General features: G+C 43.0%; 1 protein-coding gene across 2 annotated transcripts in view; it reads left to right on the top strand.

The window, feature by feature from the left end:
- Positions 1-1,324: 1,324 nt before the first annotated feature.
- The window catches only part of LOC113027743 (signal transducer and activator of transcription 5B-like), a 45,934-nt gene continuing 26,677 nt past the window's right edge, over positions 1,325-20,581 (top strand). The window contains exons 1-5 of one of the 2 annotated variants that reach the window (XM_026177501.2): positions 1,325-1,706; positions 8,140-8,274; positions 8,536-8,692; positions 13,907-13,996; positions 14,879-15,056. In XM_026177501.2, the coding sequence (XP_026033286.1) occupies positions 8,147-8,274; positions 8,536-8,692; positions 13,907-13,996; positions 14,879-15,056 (553 nt within the window). In that variant the 5' untranslated portion in view covers positions 1,325-1,706; positions 8,140-8,146. The remainder of the gene's footprint in view (positions 1,707-8,139; positions 8,275-8,535; positions 8,693-13,906; positions 13,997-14,878; positions 15,057-20,581) is intronic. The other variant, XM_080305717.1, reaches the window with a different exon arrangement.

Genomic DNA, 20,581 nt, shown 5'->3' with positions numbered 1-20,581 from the left:
TGGCACAAACAGCACACACAAACTGGTCCCACAAGTGTCCATGCAGCGCTCAGCATAGCGGTCTCTACATCTGTACTCCTTGACCCTGTGATCCAACTGCTGTAGGCAGAATCTGGACTCAGTGCTGAACATAACATCCCTCCACTTTTTCAGCTTCCAGTGGCATGTTGCTGACACCAGTGCAAACAGGCCTGAGTAGGAAGGGCAGTCATGGCAGGCCTCCTGGCAGCCCTGTGAGGCCAAAGATTGGCTCAGTGTAGTCTGTTCTGGATTGTCTGACTGTGGGCCATATTGTCCTGCAATCCTTGACTGCAAATCTGTAGAAGACTGCCTACAGGTCCCAAGTACTGACACAGGGAGGAAATTATCTTCTTGGGACGCAAACGTCACAGCCTGTCCCTGACATCTCCCATTGGAACTTGACCTTTAATTTGTAGATGGTACTAGGGCTCACTCCAAATAATGCAGCAACTTATTTGTTGGAAGAAAATATTGAAGTTGCCCTGTGGCATTCGCCCTATCCACATCAGTCAAACGTGGCAGACACCACCTGACCGCTGTAGCAGGGTCCATGCTCATAGATCCTGACAGTCAGGCACCTGATTGTCAGCCCATGAGGTACTAGAAGCTCAAAACATGAGCCAAAAATTTGCTGTTTTGTAGTGGCAGAGAAGAGCTGGCAATTTTTTTATGGGACCAACCCACAAATGTGTCCCTGTTAATAAAATAAACAGGCTTTCCAACAGTGTAAGATTTAATGCCAAGAAGCATCGTTACAGCAAAGACATAATTGGTCAAACACACTTATTTTTACATGTCAAAATGACGCCAGGAAGAGGACGTTCAGTACTAAAGGTCACGGAGTAAAAATAAACATCACAATTAGGTATTTACATAATCTGCCATTAATCAAATAACAGCATGAAAGGTAATAATTTCAGACTCTACATGGCCACACAAAAGCCCGAGCAGCGGTGGAAAACATTTCTTTTGAACATTTATACACGTAACCAGGTGCCTCAGCTTACTGGCTAACAAGGATTGTTTATGTTCTGTATATCATGTCCCAGTCTCGGTAATGGAACTAATAGACTAACTGCAGCTTTCTTATAAGAGGTATTTATGTACAATTAGCTCACCTTAAATTGTAGGTGAAATAAATAAAGGTGAATATTAACGCACATTCACACCACTGCCCCAAAGTGCCGCCTTCCTCTTTTCCGTTTACAGATTTAATCCTTAAAACCATTTTTAAGGCTCGCGCAGCCGTGTTTGTACCTAACCGCGTGCGGGATGCAGGTGGGACTGTTCTTGGAAATGGCAGGAGTTGGCAAATATGTTTGAAGTTAGCGTAAATACAACCGGAAATGATGAATGTTGTAGCTGTATTTAGGCTTAAAACAAATTGTTTAATTAATGATAAACTACAGCAGGAAATACAATGAAATCTGAAATTTTTATTAGACTTATTACTATGGACTTTCTTATTTTGAAAGACGACACCGGAAGTTGTTTTAAATGCGTATTCGTTTATTATACGGGTCAACAACTGCTGCTTTACCAGAAAGCAGAAGGTGATCAAGTAACGTAATTTGGCGATGTGACATGTATGTCAGCCAACCTGCGTACGGTTGAAAAGTTTTCAGTGTGTGTTGTCCGCTGTTTTAAATGGTGCTGCGGTAAGGAGTGCTGCAGTCTTGTAAAAGGTGAGTTATAGTCGGAGCAGTTAACTACTTGTAGCGCATGAGAGCGAAGTTTTGGTGGAGCTGCAAGCTTCCCTACTTTGCTAGCTAGTAGCTTACCTTTTCTAGCCTGCTAAAGTAATAGAGCGTTGGCCACACCGAAATAACGAAGCCAACGTAAACTCAACACCTTTTCATTCACTATAGTCGCATCTGTTCAGCAACACTCGCGCTATATTTACGGTTTCAGGCTTCAGCGAGCCGCTTTGAATGTACACTTAAGTTAGCAAGCTAAGCTATCTGTTAAACTTCCCTGTTCCGCTCGCTAGTCAAGTGCCAAGGATGTAAACATATGGCTCTGTCGATACCACCGCTGTTCTCCGCTCAGTTTGACTCTTGTTTTTATTTTTTAAACACACGCTTTGGTTCATTATCTTGTCGTCCACGTCACATTGGTTGGTAATACAAGGCAATGCCTCAGTGATAAATTAGTCATATGTTTCTTAGAAAGTTCCAGTCAGACTGATTTGGGGGTGTGAGCTCATATTGTTTACATCAAAGATGTTTTTCTTTTTTAATGTTGTCATTTTCTTTGAGGAAAATTGGAATCGTAGTTTTTACTTATTTTTCGGGAATGCATGCCCCAGAGTTGTTAACAGCTCATCTGCATAGCTCATAAAAACTGTCTGATTAGCAGTTTCATGGTCAGATAAGGCCTGTTCCTTTGTTGTGCCAAAAACTGATTGCCAACGTTTTTTTTTCCATGTGTGATGTCTTTACTTATGTTGGTAAGTAGACTTAAGTAAACAGGATTTACAAAGTAGTTATATATAAAATTGAAAAATTACCTGTTCTTTAAGTGTTTTTGTGTATTATTTCACCCATATTATACATTTGGCCATCTAAAATATCTTTAGAGAAGTATTGTTATATTTGTTGCAATTTCTGACAGACCTACCTTGGAAAAAGTCATTTTTAATGTCAATGAGACTTTTATTTTTTTAACTGAGTAAATAAAGGATGTATAAAAGCCAGTCTGCCAAAAACTGATTGTGCCTACTTCATATCATTCATGAGGGATACATTTGACACATATTTCATATGTTGTAGGCCAACAAAATATTTTTAGCAGTTTAAATATGGGCAGTCACTTACCGGGAATCATTTTTTGGCAGTAGATCACTTTTTGACACAACACCTTCATTTGGTCGCTATATAAGGTAACCCATATCTGGAGTTGAATGCACTTTTGAACTTGCTTTTCGTATCTTTACATTGGTACTTTTAATTTGAAGTCCAAACATTTGTCAGTGCAAGTGAAGGAGCCCATCATTAGGGAGAATGAAGAACAGATAAACCTATGAGAAAGGCAGATAAAACTTTAAGAGTGGCCAAATCAGCGATCTGGTAAATTCTTAAAAAAAATAAATGCATTTGGCACCTCAGCGAATGGCCTGGAAGGCCTGTGTGGAAAATCATCATGTATTTTTTTTTTTTTAATACATTAAAAAAAAAAAAATCATCATTTCCGTCACACTTAAAGGTCCCTTTTTACTCCTGAGATGGGAAGATCTAAGATTAATTTTGGTTTAAACATTATTTATTTTCTGTCAGAGGTTGAACATGAACATACATAAATCAACTGTAATGTATTACTACTGTATTTTAAATAAATAACAGCGGTGTATGTATAATAAACAAAATTATTTATTGTGATAAGGCAAAAGTTTCATGTGTTTCAGAAGAACACCAATGAACCGGAAAACGGAGTATTTTGGTCTGTTCCAATAAAATAAAGTAGCTATTAAACAAAAAATCTGATAGTGTATTGTTTTTGGTGTAAAAACAGCTAGTTTGAAGTTGCCGGGGAACAATTCCACAAATAGATAAAGGAGGAAAAAGAACATATTTTGTCTCCTCAGTAGAAGATCAATAACTCTTTAAACATAAACAAAACAGACACTCCAGTTAGGGCTGGGCCATATTATACCGTTCACGGTAATACCGGTATAATGTTAGGCAACGATAGGAAAATGAAATATCGCGATAGAATATGAGTAAAACGCGCATGCGCAGTGCCTTTGTTTTCATACGCACATGGCCGATTGTTGAGTGAAACTGATGAACCAGAATTGGTTTGTAAAAATGGTGCAACTTCCGTGATGTGGAACTGGTTTGGTGTTTGTCCGTCAGATACACAACAAAGCACATTTTTTTGCAGAACATGCAAGCGGCTGTCGTTATTGTCGTATTTGTCGGACTAAGATGCTCTTAAATCTGGGAGTAATCTGGGTCCTAAACTCCGTATATTTGACTTCAGGTCAAACAACACTGCAGCATCACTGAGAGTTAAAAACTGTCTAAATTCTTTCATCTTTAATAAAACGATCAGCATTGCTGCTTTACCAGGTGTAACTATGAAGTTTAACTTCCAGGCATCCATGAAAACAAAAGTTATTACATTTAACGGAGTTAGAAGTTAGCAGGAAGCTAGCAGAAGTTAGCTCGCTAGTTTCGCTAGTTGCCTAAGCATGATATAGCATGTTCTGACTGAGAGATTTCTGAAAAAAATCAAACGTACAGCTCTGCTATCACTTCCAACATAAATGAAGACAGGAAACTAAACAGCAGTGACGTTTGTAGGGTTACTGAAGTTGGGCTAGCTGCTATATAATGATGTGCTACGTGATCGCTAGCGACACAGCTATGTTAGCATAAACAGTGAAGCTGGAGGATGAACACTAACACTTTTCCACTTATAAAAATTAACGTTAAAGTTCCTAATAGTTAGAGACAAATGCAATCGCATGGCAGGATGCTGTAAACGGACCAAACTTCAGTCAGGAGAACAACTGAGATAATCCATCCACAATACGAGGTTAGTCATTAATATACTGCAACAACATGGGAATAGAGCAGCTGCCAGAGAATTCAACATTAATGAATCAATGGTACAGAAGTGGAGGAAGCAAGAAGAATGAGTTTAATAAAGTTTGATTTATCTGACTGCTTTGTTTCGCTTAATGTGCCATATAATCCCGTGCACCTTATGGTCCAAAAAATACGTACTGCACACTGCAGTTTAATGTTGCAAAGCACCTCTTTTTAACTTCAGTGGATATTATACATGGTTATGCTCAGGATATGTCAGCCCATTTCTACTGGAAATGCCTTTTGGTTAAACTTTCAGCAAGGAATTTGCATTTGCACTGTTACATTTTTATAAAGCTTTAATGTACATAAAAACCAGCTTCTTGTTTAAGTGAAAATAAATGGAAGGTTGTCTTTTTGCGCTAGTAATGTTGTGGAGTTGTATTTTGTCTCGCATCAATTATATCGTCAGTTATATCGTTATCGCAAATTTTCAAATATATATCGTGATAAATATTTTTGGCCATATCGCCCTGCTCTAACTCCAGTTATTCTCCAAGGGGAACAGAGAGAACATAAAGTGTGGTTAATGACGTGGGCAGTGAGACTCTCATATGGATCCAATGTTGTAGTGAAAACAGCTGTTCAGCAGCGTCTCTAGCCTCCATGTGTGTGGGGAAAAGCCCAGTGAGAGAAATGTTAATGATCACAGAGCTACGCAGGTCAGTTACTTTAATGAGCTGCATAAAGCCGATGTTTGCGATTCTTGTCTTATAACGGCGTTACCTGGCTTTGGGGAAACAAACTTCAGTCCTAACATACCACTGTGTAGCAGCCCAAACATTAGGAACATTAGCTGCCGGTTGCTCCTCCTGCACTCTCACAGGGCTCCAATTCTACTTCAAACACATGAATGATTTGTGCAGCACTATTGTCGTTGGGCTTTCATGTTGTCTGTCAAAATAGGGATGGGATGGGCTCTATTGACTATATATATTGACCATGTTTTCTGAATAATTATTTGGTTTTATCACCCAGGTCTAGACACTGGCATGAATGTGAATACAGAACATTTACAACAAGGTGCAAACCACTGGTTACACTCAAGAACAGGAAGGGTGGATGCTACTAGATTACTTGTATAATGCAAATGGATAAGCATAGCAAAGCATACCACAACAGCAACGTAAGGGTGTCTAAGAAATGTGATATTCTCCCATGGCCAAGTCAGCCACCTGATCTCAACCCAGTAGCGCATACTTTTCAGTTACTGTGGTCCAAAGTGAGGGCAGAGAGACCTACAGACAAGCACAGACTGGAAGTGGCTGCAGGCCTGACAGAGCATCTCAGAGACTAAGCACTTGATGTCCATGGGGCTTAGGGTAGTCACTGACTGCTTGTTCACCCAAGTAATGAACCTCATCTTCAGTATTAGCGTGCTTGTTTGTCAAAGTGTTTTACTTTTTATCCTCTGGAAGTTGGAACTCTTATAAAAATACTTTTGTCAAACCCCCTTGAGTGACTCAAGTGCAGTCTTTCAGTCTGCACTTGAGTCACGTCATAATTGTTTGATTTAAAGTCCACTGCTACAGTGTACAGAGGCAAAATAACATGGAATGTATTATTGTCCAACTTATGGACTTAACTCATATTATTTGTAGGATATATTTTTTGCATTTCATTGTGTGAAAATCAGTAACGTATCTGTCATATGGCATCAGCTGATATTGTTTGCCTAGTGTTGCTCGCCCGGTCCTCTTCTGTCATTATTGTGTGAATGCCGTGATCACCAGTTTTGCTTCCCGGGCTGAGCCATGTTTTAGCTCAGTGAGATGAGCAGCTGTTCTCAGAGTGGGAGGCCGGGGTTCAAATCCCGCTTATGGCAACATTTTTTTCAGTTAATAGTTCAACCTTTTCAGATCTTTTCAACGAGAATGTCAGCTTCTTCACCACTTTTCAGCATAATTTTCAGTGTTTTCACCTCTTTTCAGCACAAATTCCAGATTATTCAGCTAATATCAGCACAAACGTCAGATTCTTTACCTCTTTTCAGTTTCTTCAGCTCTTTTCAGAAGTTTGATTTCCTTGAGCTCTTTACAGCCGAAAGTTTAAATGTTCAACTCTTTTTCAGCACAAATTTCAGTCACTTCTTCTCTTTTCAGCAGTTTTCAGCTTCTTCACCTCTATTCAGCATAAAGTTCAACAACTTCACCTCTTTTCAGCAGAAATCTCAGCCTCTTCTTCTCTTTTCAGTATAATTTTCAGGTTCTTCATCTCTTTTTTTTGCTGAACATTCTGCTTCTTCACCTCTTCTGAGCACCATTTAGCTTCTTCCGCACAGTGCACATTTTTTCTCTCATCATATCTTTGTTTGAGACTAGAACTGGTTTGGCTCAATGGGTTGAGCAGCCGCCGTGAGATTTGGTGGCAAAGGTTCGAATCCTACATGTGACATTTGCTGCACATCTTCCCTGCTTGCATGTACTCTGCTTTATTGACGCTGCTTGGTGTACCCTTTCAAAGACAGCCATTTTCAGCAAAGACTCCAGCTTCTACACAGTGTTTTTTCAGCAGGTTCTCCTTCTGCTGTTTTCAGATTCCACTACACGGCATTCACACAGCAGTTTTCGCAGGAAATGCAACTTTTTCTAGTTCTTTGTTCTTCTACCATATTCTAGTTGTTCCAACCTTTGCTGGTTAACTCCTCCCTCAGTTTTCAGCCGATATTCACCATTCAAACTTTAAACTGTTCTGCTCCTTCTGCTAATGCCTGCTATATCTTTTGGTGCTCATAACTTTTATACTTTTTGAGATATTAAGCTTTTTATGCCATTTTTTTGGCCCATTTTGCTGAATGGGACCACATTATCAGTTAACACTTCAACTGTTTAAACTCTTTTCCACACATTTTTCAGCTTTTTCACCTCTTTTTAGCAAAATTTTCAAAAGTTCCAGCTTCTTCAACTGTTCTCAGCACAAACTTCAGGTTCTTTACCTCTTTTCAGCAAAAAAATTCTGCTGGTTCACCTCTTTTCAGAACAATTTTTAGCTTTTTTTCACCTCTTTTTAGCACAATATTTAGTCTCTTCTGCTCTTTTCAACACGATTTTCAGGTTCCTTATCTCCTTATCTTTTTGCTGAACATTCAGCATTTTCACCTCTTTTCAGCATAATTTAGCTTCTTCTGCACAGTGCACATTTTTTTTCTCTCATCATGTCTTTGGTTGAGACCAGAACTGGTTTGGCGCAGTCGGATGCGCAGCTGCCGTGAGATCTGGTAGCAAGGGTTCGAGTCCTACATGTGACAGATGCTGCACATCTTCCCTGCTTGCATGTAATCTGCTTTCTTGACACTCTTCATTGTACCCTTTCACATACAGCCATCTTCAGCAAGCATTTCTGCTTCTACACCTCTTTTCAGCAGATAATTCTGCTTTTCAGCTGTTTTCAGCAGATTCCACTACACGGCATTCACACTGCATTTTCGCAGGAAATGCAACTTTTTCTAGTTGCTAATTGCTGTTCTTTTCACTCTGTCTAATCTGCTGACCTGGCCTTTTTTCCTCCTGTGTTCCTGGATTCACAGGATAACCATGGCAATGTGGATCCAGGCCCAGCAGCTGCAGGGTGATGCCTTGCACCAGATGCAGGCCTTGTACGGCCAGCACTTCCCCATTGAGGTGCGGCACTACCTGGCCCAGTGGATTGAAAGCCAACTCTGGTATGCAGAATTACACCAGTCTCTTTCCAGTCCTGCCCAACTTTATTTAGATGGCACATTTAAAACGGCAATATTAACCAACGTCATGTACATAAAATAGGGTCACACACACGATACTCAGTAAATAAATAAATAAAAACTAACTGTAATCAGTGTGTTTCTGTGTGTGTTTATATAACAAACCAGACCTGGATCAGTGAGTGGTGTTGGTGAAGGCTGTGCATTCTATTAACAGTTTAAAAACAATGGTACCGTTCACAGGGACTCAGTGGAGTTGGATAACCCAGCAGAGGAAACCAAAGCCAAGCGTCTGTTGGATAATCTGGTGGCCGAGCTCCAAAAGAAAGCCCAGGTCCAGGGAGGAGAGGACGGCTTTCTGCTCAAGATCAAGCTAGGTCACTATGCTAGCCAGCTAAAGGTACGTGTTGGCTACAAGAAAAATGATGGTGTGTTACTACTGGAACCTTTGTCCCTACATTTCCCTCATATATTTTGTGTAAACTTGTGCTGATGTTGTTTAGTTTTTATACAAACACATCTCCACAGCTCAGATCTAGACCCTGGGTCGTGTTTATTAAACTTCAGTCTTTTCTAATACGGCTGAGGAGAAGCCCTCAGATTTTCTTGTCTACATGTGTGTTTGGGTTGCAGAACTTTAGCTTCTTTCCTGTCGGTTTGTCTTTTTTCATTAATGTTAATCTAATGTTCTGATGTGTGCCGGGTGGCGGCCAGGAGCGGAGGCCCTGGCGGACTGACCCCCGGCTGCCAAGACTGGCAATAGGGACATGGAATGTCACCTCTCTGGTGGGGAAGGAGCCTGAGTTAGTGCGTGAGGTTGAGAGGTACCGGCTAGATATAGTCGGGCTCACCTCTACGCATGGCTTGGGCTCTAGAACCAGTCTCCTGGAGAGGGGCTGGACTCTGTCTCAGTCTGGAGTTGCACCTGGTGAGAGGCAGCGGGCTGGGGTGGGTATTCTAATATCCCCTCGGCTTGCTGCCGGTACGTTGGGGTTTTTCCCGGTGGACGAGAGGGTTTGTTCTCTGCGCCTTAGGGACGGGGAACGGGTCCTGACTGTCATCTGCGCTTATGCGCCGAGTGGCAGTTCGGAGTACCCAGCCTTCTTAGAGTCCCTGGGGGGGGTGCTGGAAGGTGCTCCACCTGGAGACTCTGTTGTCCTGCTGGGAGACTTCAATGCTCACGTGGGTAACGACAGCGAGACCTGGAGGGGCGTGAACCCAAGCGGTGCTTTGTTATTGGACTTCTGTGCTAATCACAGTTTGGCCATAACGAACACCCGGTTCGAACATAAGAGTGTCCATAAGTGCACGTGGCACCAGGATGCTCTAGGCCGTAGGTCGATGATCGATTTTGTAATCGTATCACCAGTCCTGCGACCATATGTTCTGGACACTCGGGTAAAGAGAGGGGCTGAGCTGTCAACTGATCACCACCTGGTGGTGAGTTGGATCAGGTGGCGGGGGAGGACGCTGGACAGACCTGGTGCACCTAAACGCGTAGTGAGGGTGTGCTGGGAACGTCTAGCAGAGGCCCCAGTCCGCGAGATCTTCAATGCACACCTCCGGCAGAGCTTCAACAGCATTCCGAGGGAGACTGGGGACATTGAGTCCGAATGGACCATGTTCAGCGTCTCCATTGCCGAAGCTGCTGCATTGAGCTGCGGCCGCAAGGTGGTTGGTGCCTGCCGTGGTGGTAATCCCCGAACCAAATGGTGGACATCAGAGGTGAAGGGAGCCACCAGGCTGAAGAAGGAGTCCTATCGGGCTTGGTTAGCCTGTGGGACTCCGGAGGCAGCCGACAGGTATCGACAGGCCAAGCGGAATGCGGCTGGGGCAGTGGCTGAAGCAAAAACTCGGGTGTGGGAGGAGTTCGGAGAGGCCATGGAAAAAGACTTTCGGACTGCCTCGAAGAGATTCTGGCAAACCGCCAGGCGTCTCAGGAGGGGAAAGCGGTGCTCTACCTGCACTGTGTATAGTGCTGGCGGAGCGCTGCTGACGTCGACTGAGAAAATTGTCAGGCGGTGGAAGGAATACTTCGAGGACCTCCTTAATCCCACTGACACGTCTTCCGAGGAGGAAGCAGAGTCTGGGGATGAGGGGAATGACCCGCCAATTTCCGGGGGCGAGGTCACTGAGGCAGTTAAACAACTCCTTGGTGGCAGAGCCCCTGCTGTTGATGAGGTCTGCCCCGAGTTGTAGGGCTGTCCTGGTTGACACGCCTCTGCAATGTTGCGTGGAGATCAGGGGCAGTACCTGTGGACTGGCAGACCGGGGTGGTGGTCCCCATCTTTAAGAAGGGGGACCGGAGGGTGTGTTCCAACTACAGGGGGATCACACTCCTCAGCCTCCCTGGAAAAGTCTATGCCAGGGTGCTGGAAAGGAGAGTTTGTCCGCTAGTCGAACCTCGGATACAGGAGGAACAATGCGGTTTTCGTCCTGGTCGCGGAACACTGGACCAGCTCTTTATCCTCTCGAGGATACTTGAGGGTGCATGGGAGTTTGCCCAACCAGTCTACATGTGTTTTGTGGACTTGGAGAAGGCATTCGACCGTGTCCCTTGGGGTGTCCTGTGGGAGGTGTTGCGGGAGTATTGGGTGTCTGGCCCATTGCTACGGGCCATTAGATCCCTATACAACCGTTGCAAGAGCTTGGTTCGCATTGCCTGCAATAAGTCGGACTCGTTCCCAGTGGGTGATGGGCTCCGCCAGGGCTGCCCTTTGTCTCCGGTTCTGTTCATAATTTTTATGGACAGGATTTCTAGGCGCAGCCAAGTGGCGGAGGGCTTTCGCTTTGGTGGCCTCAGAATCTCATCTCTGATTTTTGCGGATGATGTGGTTCTGTTGGCTCTATCGGGTGAGGGCCTCCAGCTCGCACTGGAACGGTTCGCAGCCGAGTGTGAAGCAGCGGGAATGAGGATCAGCACCTCCAAATCTGAGGCCATGGTTCTCAGCCGGAAAAGGGTGGAGTGCCCACTCTTGGTCGGGGATGAGTTCCTGCCCCAAGTGGAGGAGTTCAAGTATCTCGGGGTCTTGTTCACGAGTGATGGGAGAAGGGAGCCGGAGATCGACAGACGGATTGGGGCTGCAGCTGCAGTAATGCGGAAGCTGCACCGGTCCGTCGTGGTGAAGAGGGAGCTGAGTGTAAAAGCGAAGCTCTCAATTTACCGGTCGATCTACGTCCCTACCCTCACCTATGGCCACGAGCTGTGGGTAGTGACCGAAAGAACGAGATCGCGGATACAAGCGGCAGAAATGAGCTTCCTCCGAAGGGTGGCTGGCCTCTCCCTTAGAGATGGGGTGAGAAGTTCGGCCATCCGGGAGGGGCTCAGAGTAGAGCAGCTGCTGCTCCACATCGAAAGGAGCCAGCTGAGGTGGTTCGGGCATCTGACAAGGATGCCCCCTGGGCGCCTCCTGGGTGAGGTGTTCCAGGCATGTCCCACCGGGAGGAGGCCCCGGGGCAGACCCAGGACACGCTGGAGAGATAATATCTCTCGGCTGGCCTGGGAACGCCTTGGTGTTCCCCCGGATAAGCTGGAGGAGGTGGCTGGGGAGAGGGAGGTCTGGGCCTCTTTGCTTAGGCTGCTGCCCCCGCGACCCGGTCTCGGATAAAGTGGATGAAGATGGATGGATGTTCTGATGTTTAATAGATGATTGTGTTTAAGTGCACACTGACTGTTTTCTGGCTTCTTACATCTTAAGTTACAATGTGTATATTTCTTACTACAATACAGCATCTTTATGAAATTGGTAAGAACAACAGCTGCTTTAGTTTTAGGTTCCAAAGCCTTCTTGGAGACTATATATGAATTGTGGTCAGGAAGTTCCAGGAACAGCCTTTAAAATAATCAAAAGCATGACCTGAATAAAAGTAAAGACCTTCTTCTTCTTCACCTCCTCACAATTTTCAGTACAGCTGTGGTTTTATCTCTGTGTACAAGTCTCATCATGCTCAGTTGTCCGTGTCTCTGATGACTGCTCGATGTTCTACGGTCTGTCAAAACTGTTATTCCTGAGCTTGCACTTCATTTTCAGGAAGTATTAGAAAGAATGACCTAAAAACAGCTGATGATGGAGTTATCTGAACATATACAAACGTCCTCAACATAATCAGTACCATGGCTCGCTAGTGTTAATGCTTTATACTGTGGACGCTGTCCCTTTCCTATTGGTGGAAAAATGCACCACGTCACGAAGCATTTGGTTACTGAGAAAAAGGGAGAAGTTGTGGGAGCGATGGCAAAAGTAAGAGTGGCAATATCAGCAGCAAGTTTTGAGATTTTAGAAATTTAAGACATTTGGCACGTTTGGAATGTTGTGTAGTCATTTTTGTGTGTCAACGCAATAATACGACAAAAGCAGACTGCAGTGTAAACACTTCCTTCAGGTAGACACAGGAGTGATGCGCCCTCGTGTTTGTCAGACATGTGATGTACTTCTGTCTTGACAGGAGTGATTCCTGATTGATCTGCAAATAGTTGTGCAAAAACCACAGAGGCTGCATCTTAATGTAAACAGTTTTTAAAGGTGAAATAGTCAAAATGGTCAGTTATACCCTTGACCCCACATTGTCTGGATGGTAGTATCTGTATATACCCGTACATACTTTTCATCACTGATTAATAGAGAATAACTTTACCTCCATTTAAGAGATGCAGGCTTTTGAACTGAGCACAAATAACAAGCTAGCTGGTGTCTTTCCTGTTTAGTCCGGACGACGCTGCAGCCGCGTTTGTCAGTAAGAACGTCAAATTTCATTTTGGCTGACCTCAGAACAGTTTCCCACTTTGCCTCAGTCCATTTTAAATGAACTTTGGCCCAGACAAGACAGCAGAGTGTCTGCTACTACTTCTACGACTACTTCTGAAATTCAATTCAATATTGAGTTTCTACCTTGACCCTTGCACACAGAGATTTCTCCAGAGTCTTTGAATCTTTTGATATCATCACTGTAGATTATGAAGACTTTGATAGCACTATATGTGTGTGTGTGTGTGTGTGTGTGTGTGTGTGTGCTGCATTTGCTCGTCATGTGAGCTCATATACAAGCTGAAGCAGAAAAAGTTGTGACACCTGTTATCCTGTTATCTCTGACTCGAGCGTCAGGTTTTGTCAAACCAGTTAATTCAAAGAAGCCTTGCATGTGTTCTCAGAATGAAAGATGTGTATAATAACTATTGTAATAAACTCAGTTTGGGTTTATGCATATAACATTAAATTACATCAATGACCACATAAAGAGGCTTTATGCTGTTAGGTAAAGACCCAACAGGAGAAAACTAATCAGTCACACAGTCTGAGAAAGCACTCTGACCTGTCCTCCAGCAGAGCCAGGCCCAGGGAAGGGCAGCTATCTGCCACGACCATGGAGGGTTGAAGAGGTTGAACTGGCATTAGTTTGTTGAGTTTGTATGCTTAACTCTGTGTCTGGAGTTTTTTGTTTTTGGTGGGTTTTTAATGTGTAGTTAAAAGATTTTGGATCTTTCATGCATATAAAATATTTAAACGATAATGTCAAAAATCAAGCCTGTATTACTTGATTCATGCCTTTGCTTATATTAAACTACACATAAAGAACGTTGCATCCTGATGTGATTAAGTGTGTGTCTGTTTTGTAGAGCACCTACGACCGTTGTCCTCTGGAACTGGTCCGCTGCATTAAACACATCCTGCAGTCAGAGCAGAGGCTCGTTCAAGAAGCTACAAATGTAAGTCGAAGAAATTGCTGCGTTAATACTGCAGGAATCAGGGTTGTGGGTAGGTTAGGAACCATACATAACAGCTACAGCTTTTGTCTATCTGGCCTGTTGCAGCTTGCTAGGCTGCATATACCAACAACTCGGAGCACAAGAAGAAACAAGTCCTCCTGAGTAGTAAGAGGATACGTATCCCCATTTGTTCTAGATATAGGGGCAGGTTGATAACCACGGTGGAGCCCAGAGAGAGCAGGAGGACGGGAGAAGCTCACAGTGTGGAGTGCCTAACCTCAGTCTTTAAACCAGCATGTTTGAAGTTACCAGGTTAATGCACAGTTCAGTTGCCAACTAATAATATGTGAAAGCGCTTCTCGCTTTGTTTTGGTCATCAGTATGTTCAAGATGGAAATCACGGCAAAAGACAGAGCAGAATGATACATGTGCAGACAGTTTGACTGTGATATGAAAACTTGACAGTCCAGGGGTCGATTGATCCGATTAAAAAGGTGTTTTCAGTTTGAAGCATACGTCCCCAAACAAAAATACAGCGGAGGACAGAGTGCAGAAACATCTGTATGTGCACTTATTCTGCAGGAGTAACATTAAGCTAATATGTAGAGCAATAAACAATAGCATCATACTGACTGCATTATATTTCATGCAAAATAAATAAATAGCAAATTTCTGGGGAAAGGTTTGTAGTTGGTACATACAGTTTCACCAGAAAGCACGCCATCCCACATCCTACTCACCCCACTCAATGTGTCTTCCTTGCAGGTGTTCATATTCAGTTGCCTTTAGTTATTGTCGTACACAGAAGGTGTAAATAAGAGTTTTGGGAGCAGATTTTGTCCTGATTTTGTTTTAAGCCTTCATCATCTGTTTGGTGTCTAGGCCAGCAGTGGAAGTGGGAGCCAGGCCATGGACACGCTATCACAGCGCCACCAGCAGATCAACCAGGCCTTTGAGGAGCTCCGACTAGCCACACAGGAAACTGAGAATGAACTGAGAAAGCTGCAGCAGAGCCAGGAGTACTTCATCATCCAGTACCAGGAGAACATGCGCATTCAAGGTAAGGAGGAGAGAGAGAAACACAAGTGGTAAGAATGTAGAAGCAAATAAGCCCACCAGTACAACTGGAACCATTTTAGATTTGAATCTATTCTTTAAGTTGTGCTGGTTTTCCCACCAGAACACAACAACCTGTAACTGTTTGCATCACACTCGGAGCTCTTTCTCCCTATCCCTGTCTCTCTCTCTTTAGACTATATGCACAAAAAGTTAATTTACTGAAGACTAAAGAAAACTGCAACCACATTGCTCAATCAAACATAAACAGCATATCAGATGTTTAAATGGAGAAAATGTGTAATTAAAACAAAATATCAGTTCATTTTAATTAGACTCTTTGGACTTGAACCTAACCTGCTCCGGAGCAGCTATGACCTTCACTGGACCATCGCTCTGACCTCCGTGAATAACAGGAGGGCCCAAAGTCTGTCTTTCACATCAGTGATAAATTTTGTTATTCTAGTTCTAAAATTGAATATATGATCCTAAAACAGGACACCTACAGTGTACTGCTGACCTCATATTAAATTTTTGCTAAGCTGAAATTCTTAAAAGTTGAGAGAATCAGAATCAGATCTTTGAAGCTCCACGCCAAAAAACCCGTCAAAAATTGTCCTCAGTGTAAAATTGTAAAGACTTTCATATCTCATCATCTACAGCAGGGCTGTCAGGATTTACACTGAGAGCCACATACAGCTCGATTTGATCTGAAGCGGGCCGGACTCATGACTCTGTTTTCTGTCATTGTAAAGAAGTCACATATTTAACTGTTTTTCTACATGATGAAGGTAAATCTGCTGTGACAAAGAAGGAAATCTGTCAGCACGACTCTTTGGACTGTACGAAATAAACGTGTAAAATTACAGAAAATGTTCTGGTAGCTCATTGACTGTCCAGTTTTTTTGTTTTTGTAGTTGTAAAAAAACTGAAATCTCAATAGAAACCTTTCTCTTTTTCACAAAGTTACATTGTTTTTATTAGAGACAGAGCTAAGTGTTGCAATTTGGCATTATTTTGTGAAAGTTGAAATTTCTTCGGTGTTGAATAGCAGAAATTAGCCTTTCTTGTCAGAGGTACCGTATTTTTTTGGACCATAAGGCGCATAAAGCAAAACAAAACAGTCAGATAAGTCAAACTTTCCCCAACTCATTCTTCGTGCTTCCTCCATTTCTGTACCACTGATTCATTAACGCTGTATTCTATCACAGCTGCTCTATTCCCATGTTGTTGCAGTATATGAATCACTAACTTCGTACTGTGGATGGATTATCTCAGTTGTTCTCCTGACTGAAGTTTGGTTCGTTTACAGCATCCTGCCATGCGATTGCATTTGTCTCTAACCATGAGGAACCTTCACGTTAACTTTTATCGAGTGGAAAAGTGTTAGTGTTCGTCCTCCAGCTTCACTGTTTATGCTAACATAGCTGTGTCGCTAGCGATCACGTAGCACATCATTATATACCAGCTAGCCCAACTTCAGTAACCCTACAAACGTCACTGCTGTTTAGTTTCCTGTCTTCATTTATGTTGGAAGTGATAGCAGAGCTGTACGTTTGAATTTTTCAGAAATCTCTCAGTCAGAACCAGAGATGGGCAGTAATCCGATTACTTTTTCCGAGTAACGGGTAAAGTAAGGGATTACTATTGCAAAAACGGTAATTAGATTACCGTTACTTTCCCGTAGGAACGCTGCGTTACTGCGTTACTAAAACCGTGATTTCTTTGCGAGAATGTCTCATGACAGTGATGTAAGCGAGTGCGCTGTTAGTGACAACAGCTGTGTGCAGATCAACAATGGATCATATATCGAGTGCAGGAGAGAGTATGAGCGTGCAGCGTTTAAAGCGTGGAAGTACTGACCTTACTTTGAGTTTGATTCCATAAAAAGTGACAAAAACATTAGTGTCCGCTGTGCGTGGGAAGAAAACTTCTTTTTACAGCGAAAAAACCCCTAAACTTCCAACAAGCACCGAGTAGCTACGACGTGATGGGAAACTCACAGAGAAACTTGCGGATTCTTCCACTGACCGCGGCACACCTGCACCAGGGTAAACCTCCGCCTGCCCCACTCCTGCTTTACAGGTGAAAATAGAGCAACAGGACCGCTGAGACTGTGACTTTATTTATTTTCTGCTGTGTTTTACTTGCATCTATTTGAAAGACTGAGTGTAAACACACACAAAAAAAATTATGTGCTGGAATGTGCAGAAAATAGGTTTAAATGTTAAACAAATTTCTTCCAGTCAGAGAATGTTGCATATAATTAAATTTTTGCTTGATGCATAAAGTTAAAAGGTTAAAACTAATAAAACAAGTTTTAAAAAGAGACTTTTCCATTTGATTACATTTTGTATGATGGATTACCGTATTTCCCGGACTACAAAGCGCACCTGAATATTAGCCGGACAAGCTAAAATCAGGGGAAAATCCTGTTTTGTACATACATTAGCCGCACCTGACTAAAAGCCGCAGGTGTTTCAATGTTGACTCATCATATGTAAGAGAATATGCACAAAGGGAATTGTCAGGAAAGAGATGGCTGTTTGGAGACACACCCCTTTTATTAATATTTTGAAAAACAAGTTATGGGTACATATTTGCACATGTAGTACATAACAGTAACCTACAGCACACCAGAAAAATAGATTCGGACTACCTTTTAGGCTCAGGTGCAGTGACACGGCTTTAACAAGAAGAAAAGTCAGTCATTCACCACCATCTTTCTCTTCTTCCTGCACTCTAAAACCACCAAAGTCCTCTCCTCCAATGTCGGAAACGAACAGGCTCAGGATGGCTTCGTCATCCACTCTCCGCTTCTCTCCTTCGTTGTCACTTTCAAAACCAAAGAAATCCTCGTTGTCAGTGTCAGAGTCGAACACCCTCAGAAGGGCCGTGGCAGTGTCCTCTCCATCATGCAGCAGTCCAGCCCTTCAAAATCCGTTGGTGATCGTGGATGTTTTCGCACTTTTCCACACTGTCAGAATCCACCGGTGGAGTTGGGCATAACTTGCTTTTCACAAGTTTATCGCCGCTCGTCATCCACGCCTCCCGCTGAACGCGTACCGCTACTTTGAAGTTTGTTTTTCGCGCTACTTCGTACGGCACTACGTTGCCTGGCGGACGGACATGTGACTAACATACCACTCTTGAACCCCGATCCTTCCGCCAGGCAACGTAGTGCCGTACAACAGCGGAACAAACAAAACAAATCGTCTTACGATATCACAAAAATCATGGAAAATCCATAGAAAAGCCGCACCTGACTAAAAGCCGCAGGGTTCAAAGCTTGTGCAAAAAGGAGCGGCTTATAGCCCGACAATTACGGTATGTAGAAAAAGTAGAATTGGGCTGAAAGATCTATCGCTTTATCACCTCTTCAGGTTGTAAATCGTGTTTTTAAAAAGTAACTAAGTAACTAAGTAATTAATTACTTATGAAAATAAGTAATCAGTAAAGTAACGGGATTACTTTTTTGGGGAAGTAATCAGTAATTAGTTACTGATTACTTTTTTCAAGTAATTTGACCAACACTGGTCAGAACATGCTACATCATGTTTAGGTGGAATCGAGCTAACTTCCTGCTAACTTCTAACTCTGTTAAATGTAATAAATCCTGTTTTCATGGATGCCTGGATGTTAAACTTACTTGTTACACCTGGTAAAGCAGCAATGCTGATCATTTTATTAAGGTGAAATAATTTAGACAGTTTTTAACTCACTAGCCCATCTCTGGTTCTGACTGAGAGATTTCTGAAAAATTCAAACGTACAGCTCTGCTATCACTTCCAACATAAATGAAGACAGGAAACTAAACAGCAGTGACGTTTGTAGGGTTACTGAAGTTGGGCTCACTAGCAAACAAACAGCAAGCCAAGTGAGGAACATATGTATAATGCTTACCGTTTAAAAAGTATCCTAAAAGAACTACAAATTCGGCGAACAGGCGGCGGTTTCTCGCAAGTGAAGCGGAGCGCTGGATTGACAGACAGAGGCGGGCACAAGTGAAGAAAATTTGTTTTAAGGTGGGTATTTCGAAGTCGCAGAAGTATGACGTCACAAGAAGGTGATTGGTCACTTGCAATGTTGAACTTGGAACAACATTTATTATGATGATGTGGGAACAACGCCAACACGAGGATATCAGATCGTCCGTATTTATATAGCGCCAAATCACAACAAAAGTCGCCTCAAGGCGCTTCATAGATACAGAGAAAAACCCAACAATCATATGACCCCCTATGAGCAAGCACTTTGGTGACAGTGGGAAGGAAAAACTCCCTTTTAACAGGAAGAAACCTCCAGCAGAACCAGGCTCAGGGAGGGGCGGGGCCATCTGCTGTGACTGGTTGGAATGAGAGAAGGAAGACAGGACAAAAGACATGCTGTGGAAGAGAGACAGAGGTTAATAACAGATATGATTCAATGCAGAGAGGTCTGTTAATACATAGTGAGTGAGAAAGGTGACTGGAAAGGAAAAACACAGTGCATCATGGGAATCCCCCGGCAGCCTACGTCTATTGCAGCATAACTAAGGGCGGATTCAGGGTCACCTGGTCCAGCCCTAACTATATGCTTTAGCAAAAAGGAAAGTTTGAAGCCTAATCTTGAAAGTAGAGATAGTGTCTGTCTCCTGAATCCAAACTGGAAGCTGGTTCCACAGAAGAGGGGCCTGAAAACTGAAGGCTCTGCCTCCCATTCTACTTTTAAATACTCTAGGAACAACAAGTAGGCCTGCAGAGCGAGAGCGAAGTGCTCTAATAGGGTGATATGGTACTACAAGGTCATTAAGATAAGATGGGGCCTGATTATTTAAGACCTTGTATGTGAGGAGCAGGATTTTGAATTCTGGACACAACAGGAAGCCAATGAAGGGAAGCCAAAACAGGAGAAATCTGCTCTCTTTCTAGTCCCTGTCAGGACTCTTGCTGCAGCATTTTGGATTAGCTGAAGGCTTTTCAGGGAGTTTTTAGGACTTCCTGATAATAATGAATAATGAGTCGTCCAGCCTGAAGTAATAAATGCATGAACTAGTTTTTCAGCGTCACTCTGAGACAGGATATTTCTAACTTTAGAGATGTTGCACAAATGGAAGAAAGCAGTCTTACATATTTGTTTAATATGTGCATTGAAGGACATGTCCTGGTCAAAAATGACTCCAAGGTTCCTCACAGCGTTGCTGGAGGCCAAGGTAATGCCATCCAGAGTAAGAATCTGGTTAGATACCATATTTCTAAGCTTTTCAGGGCCGAGTACAATAACCTCAGTTTGATCTGAATTAAGAAGCAGAAAGTTAGCGGCCATCCAGGTCTTTATGTCTTTAAGACATTCCTGCAGTTTAACTCATTGGTGTGTGTTATCTGGCTTCATGGACAGATAGAGCTGGGTGTCATCTGCATAGCAGTGTAAATGTATGCTATGTCTTCTAATGATGCTGCCTAAGGGAAGCATGTATAATGTAAACAGAATTGGTCCTAGCACTGAACCCTGTGGAACTCCATAATTAACCTCAGTGTGTGAAGAGGACTC

The sequence above is a fragment of the Astatotilapia calliptera genome, chromosome 8 (assembly GCF_964374335.1).
Source record: "Astatotilapia calliptera chromosome 8, fAstCal68.1, whole genome shotgun sequence".
Taxonomy (NCBI): Eukaryota; Metazoa; Chordata; class Actinopteri; order Cichliformes; family Cichlidae; genus Astatotilapia; species Astatotilapia calliptera.
This window is presented reverse-complemented; position numbering and strand designations above follow the sequence as displayed.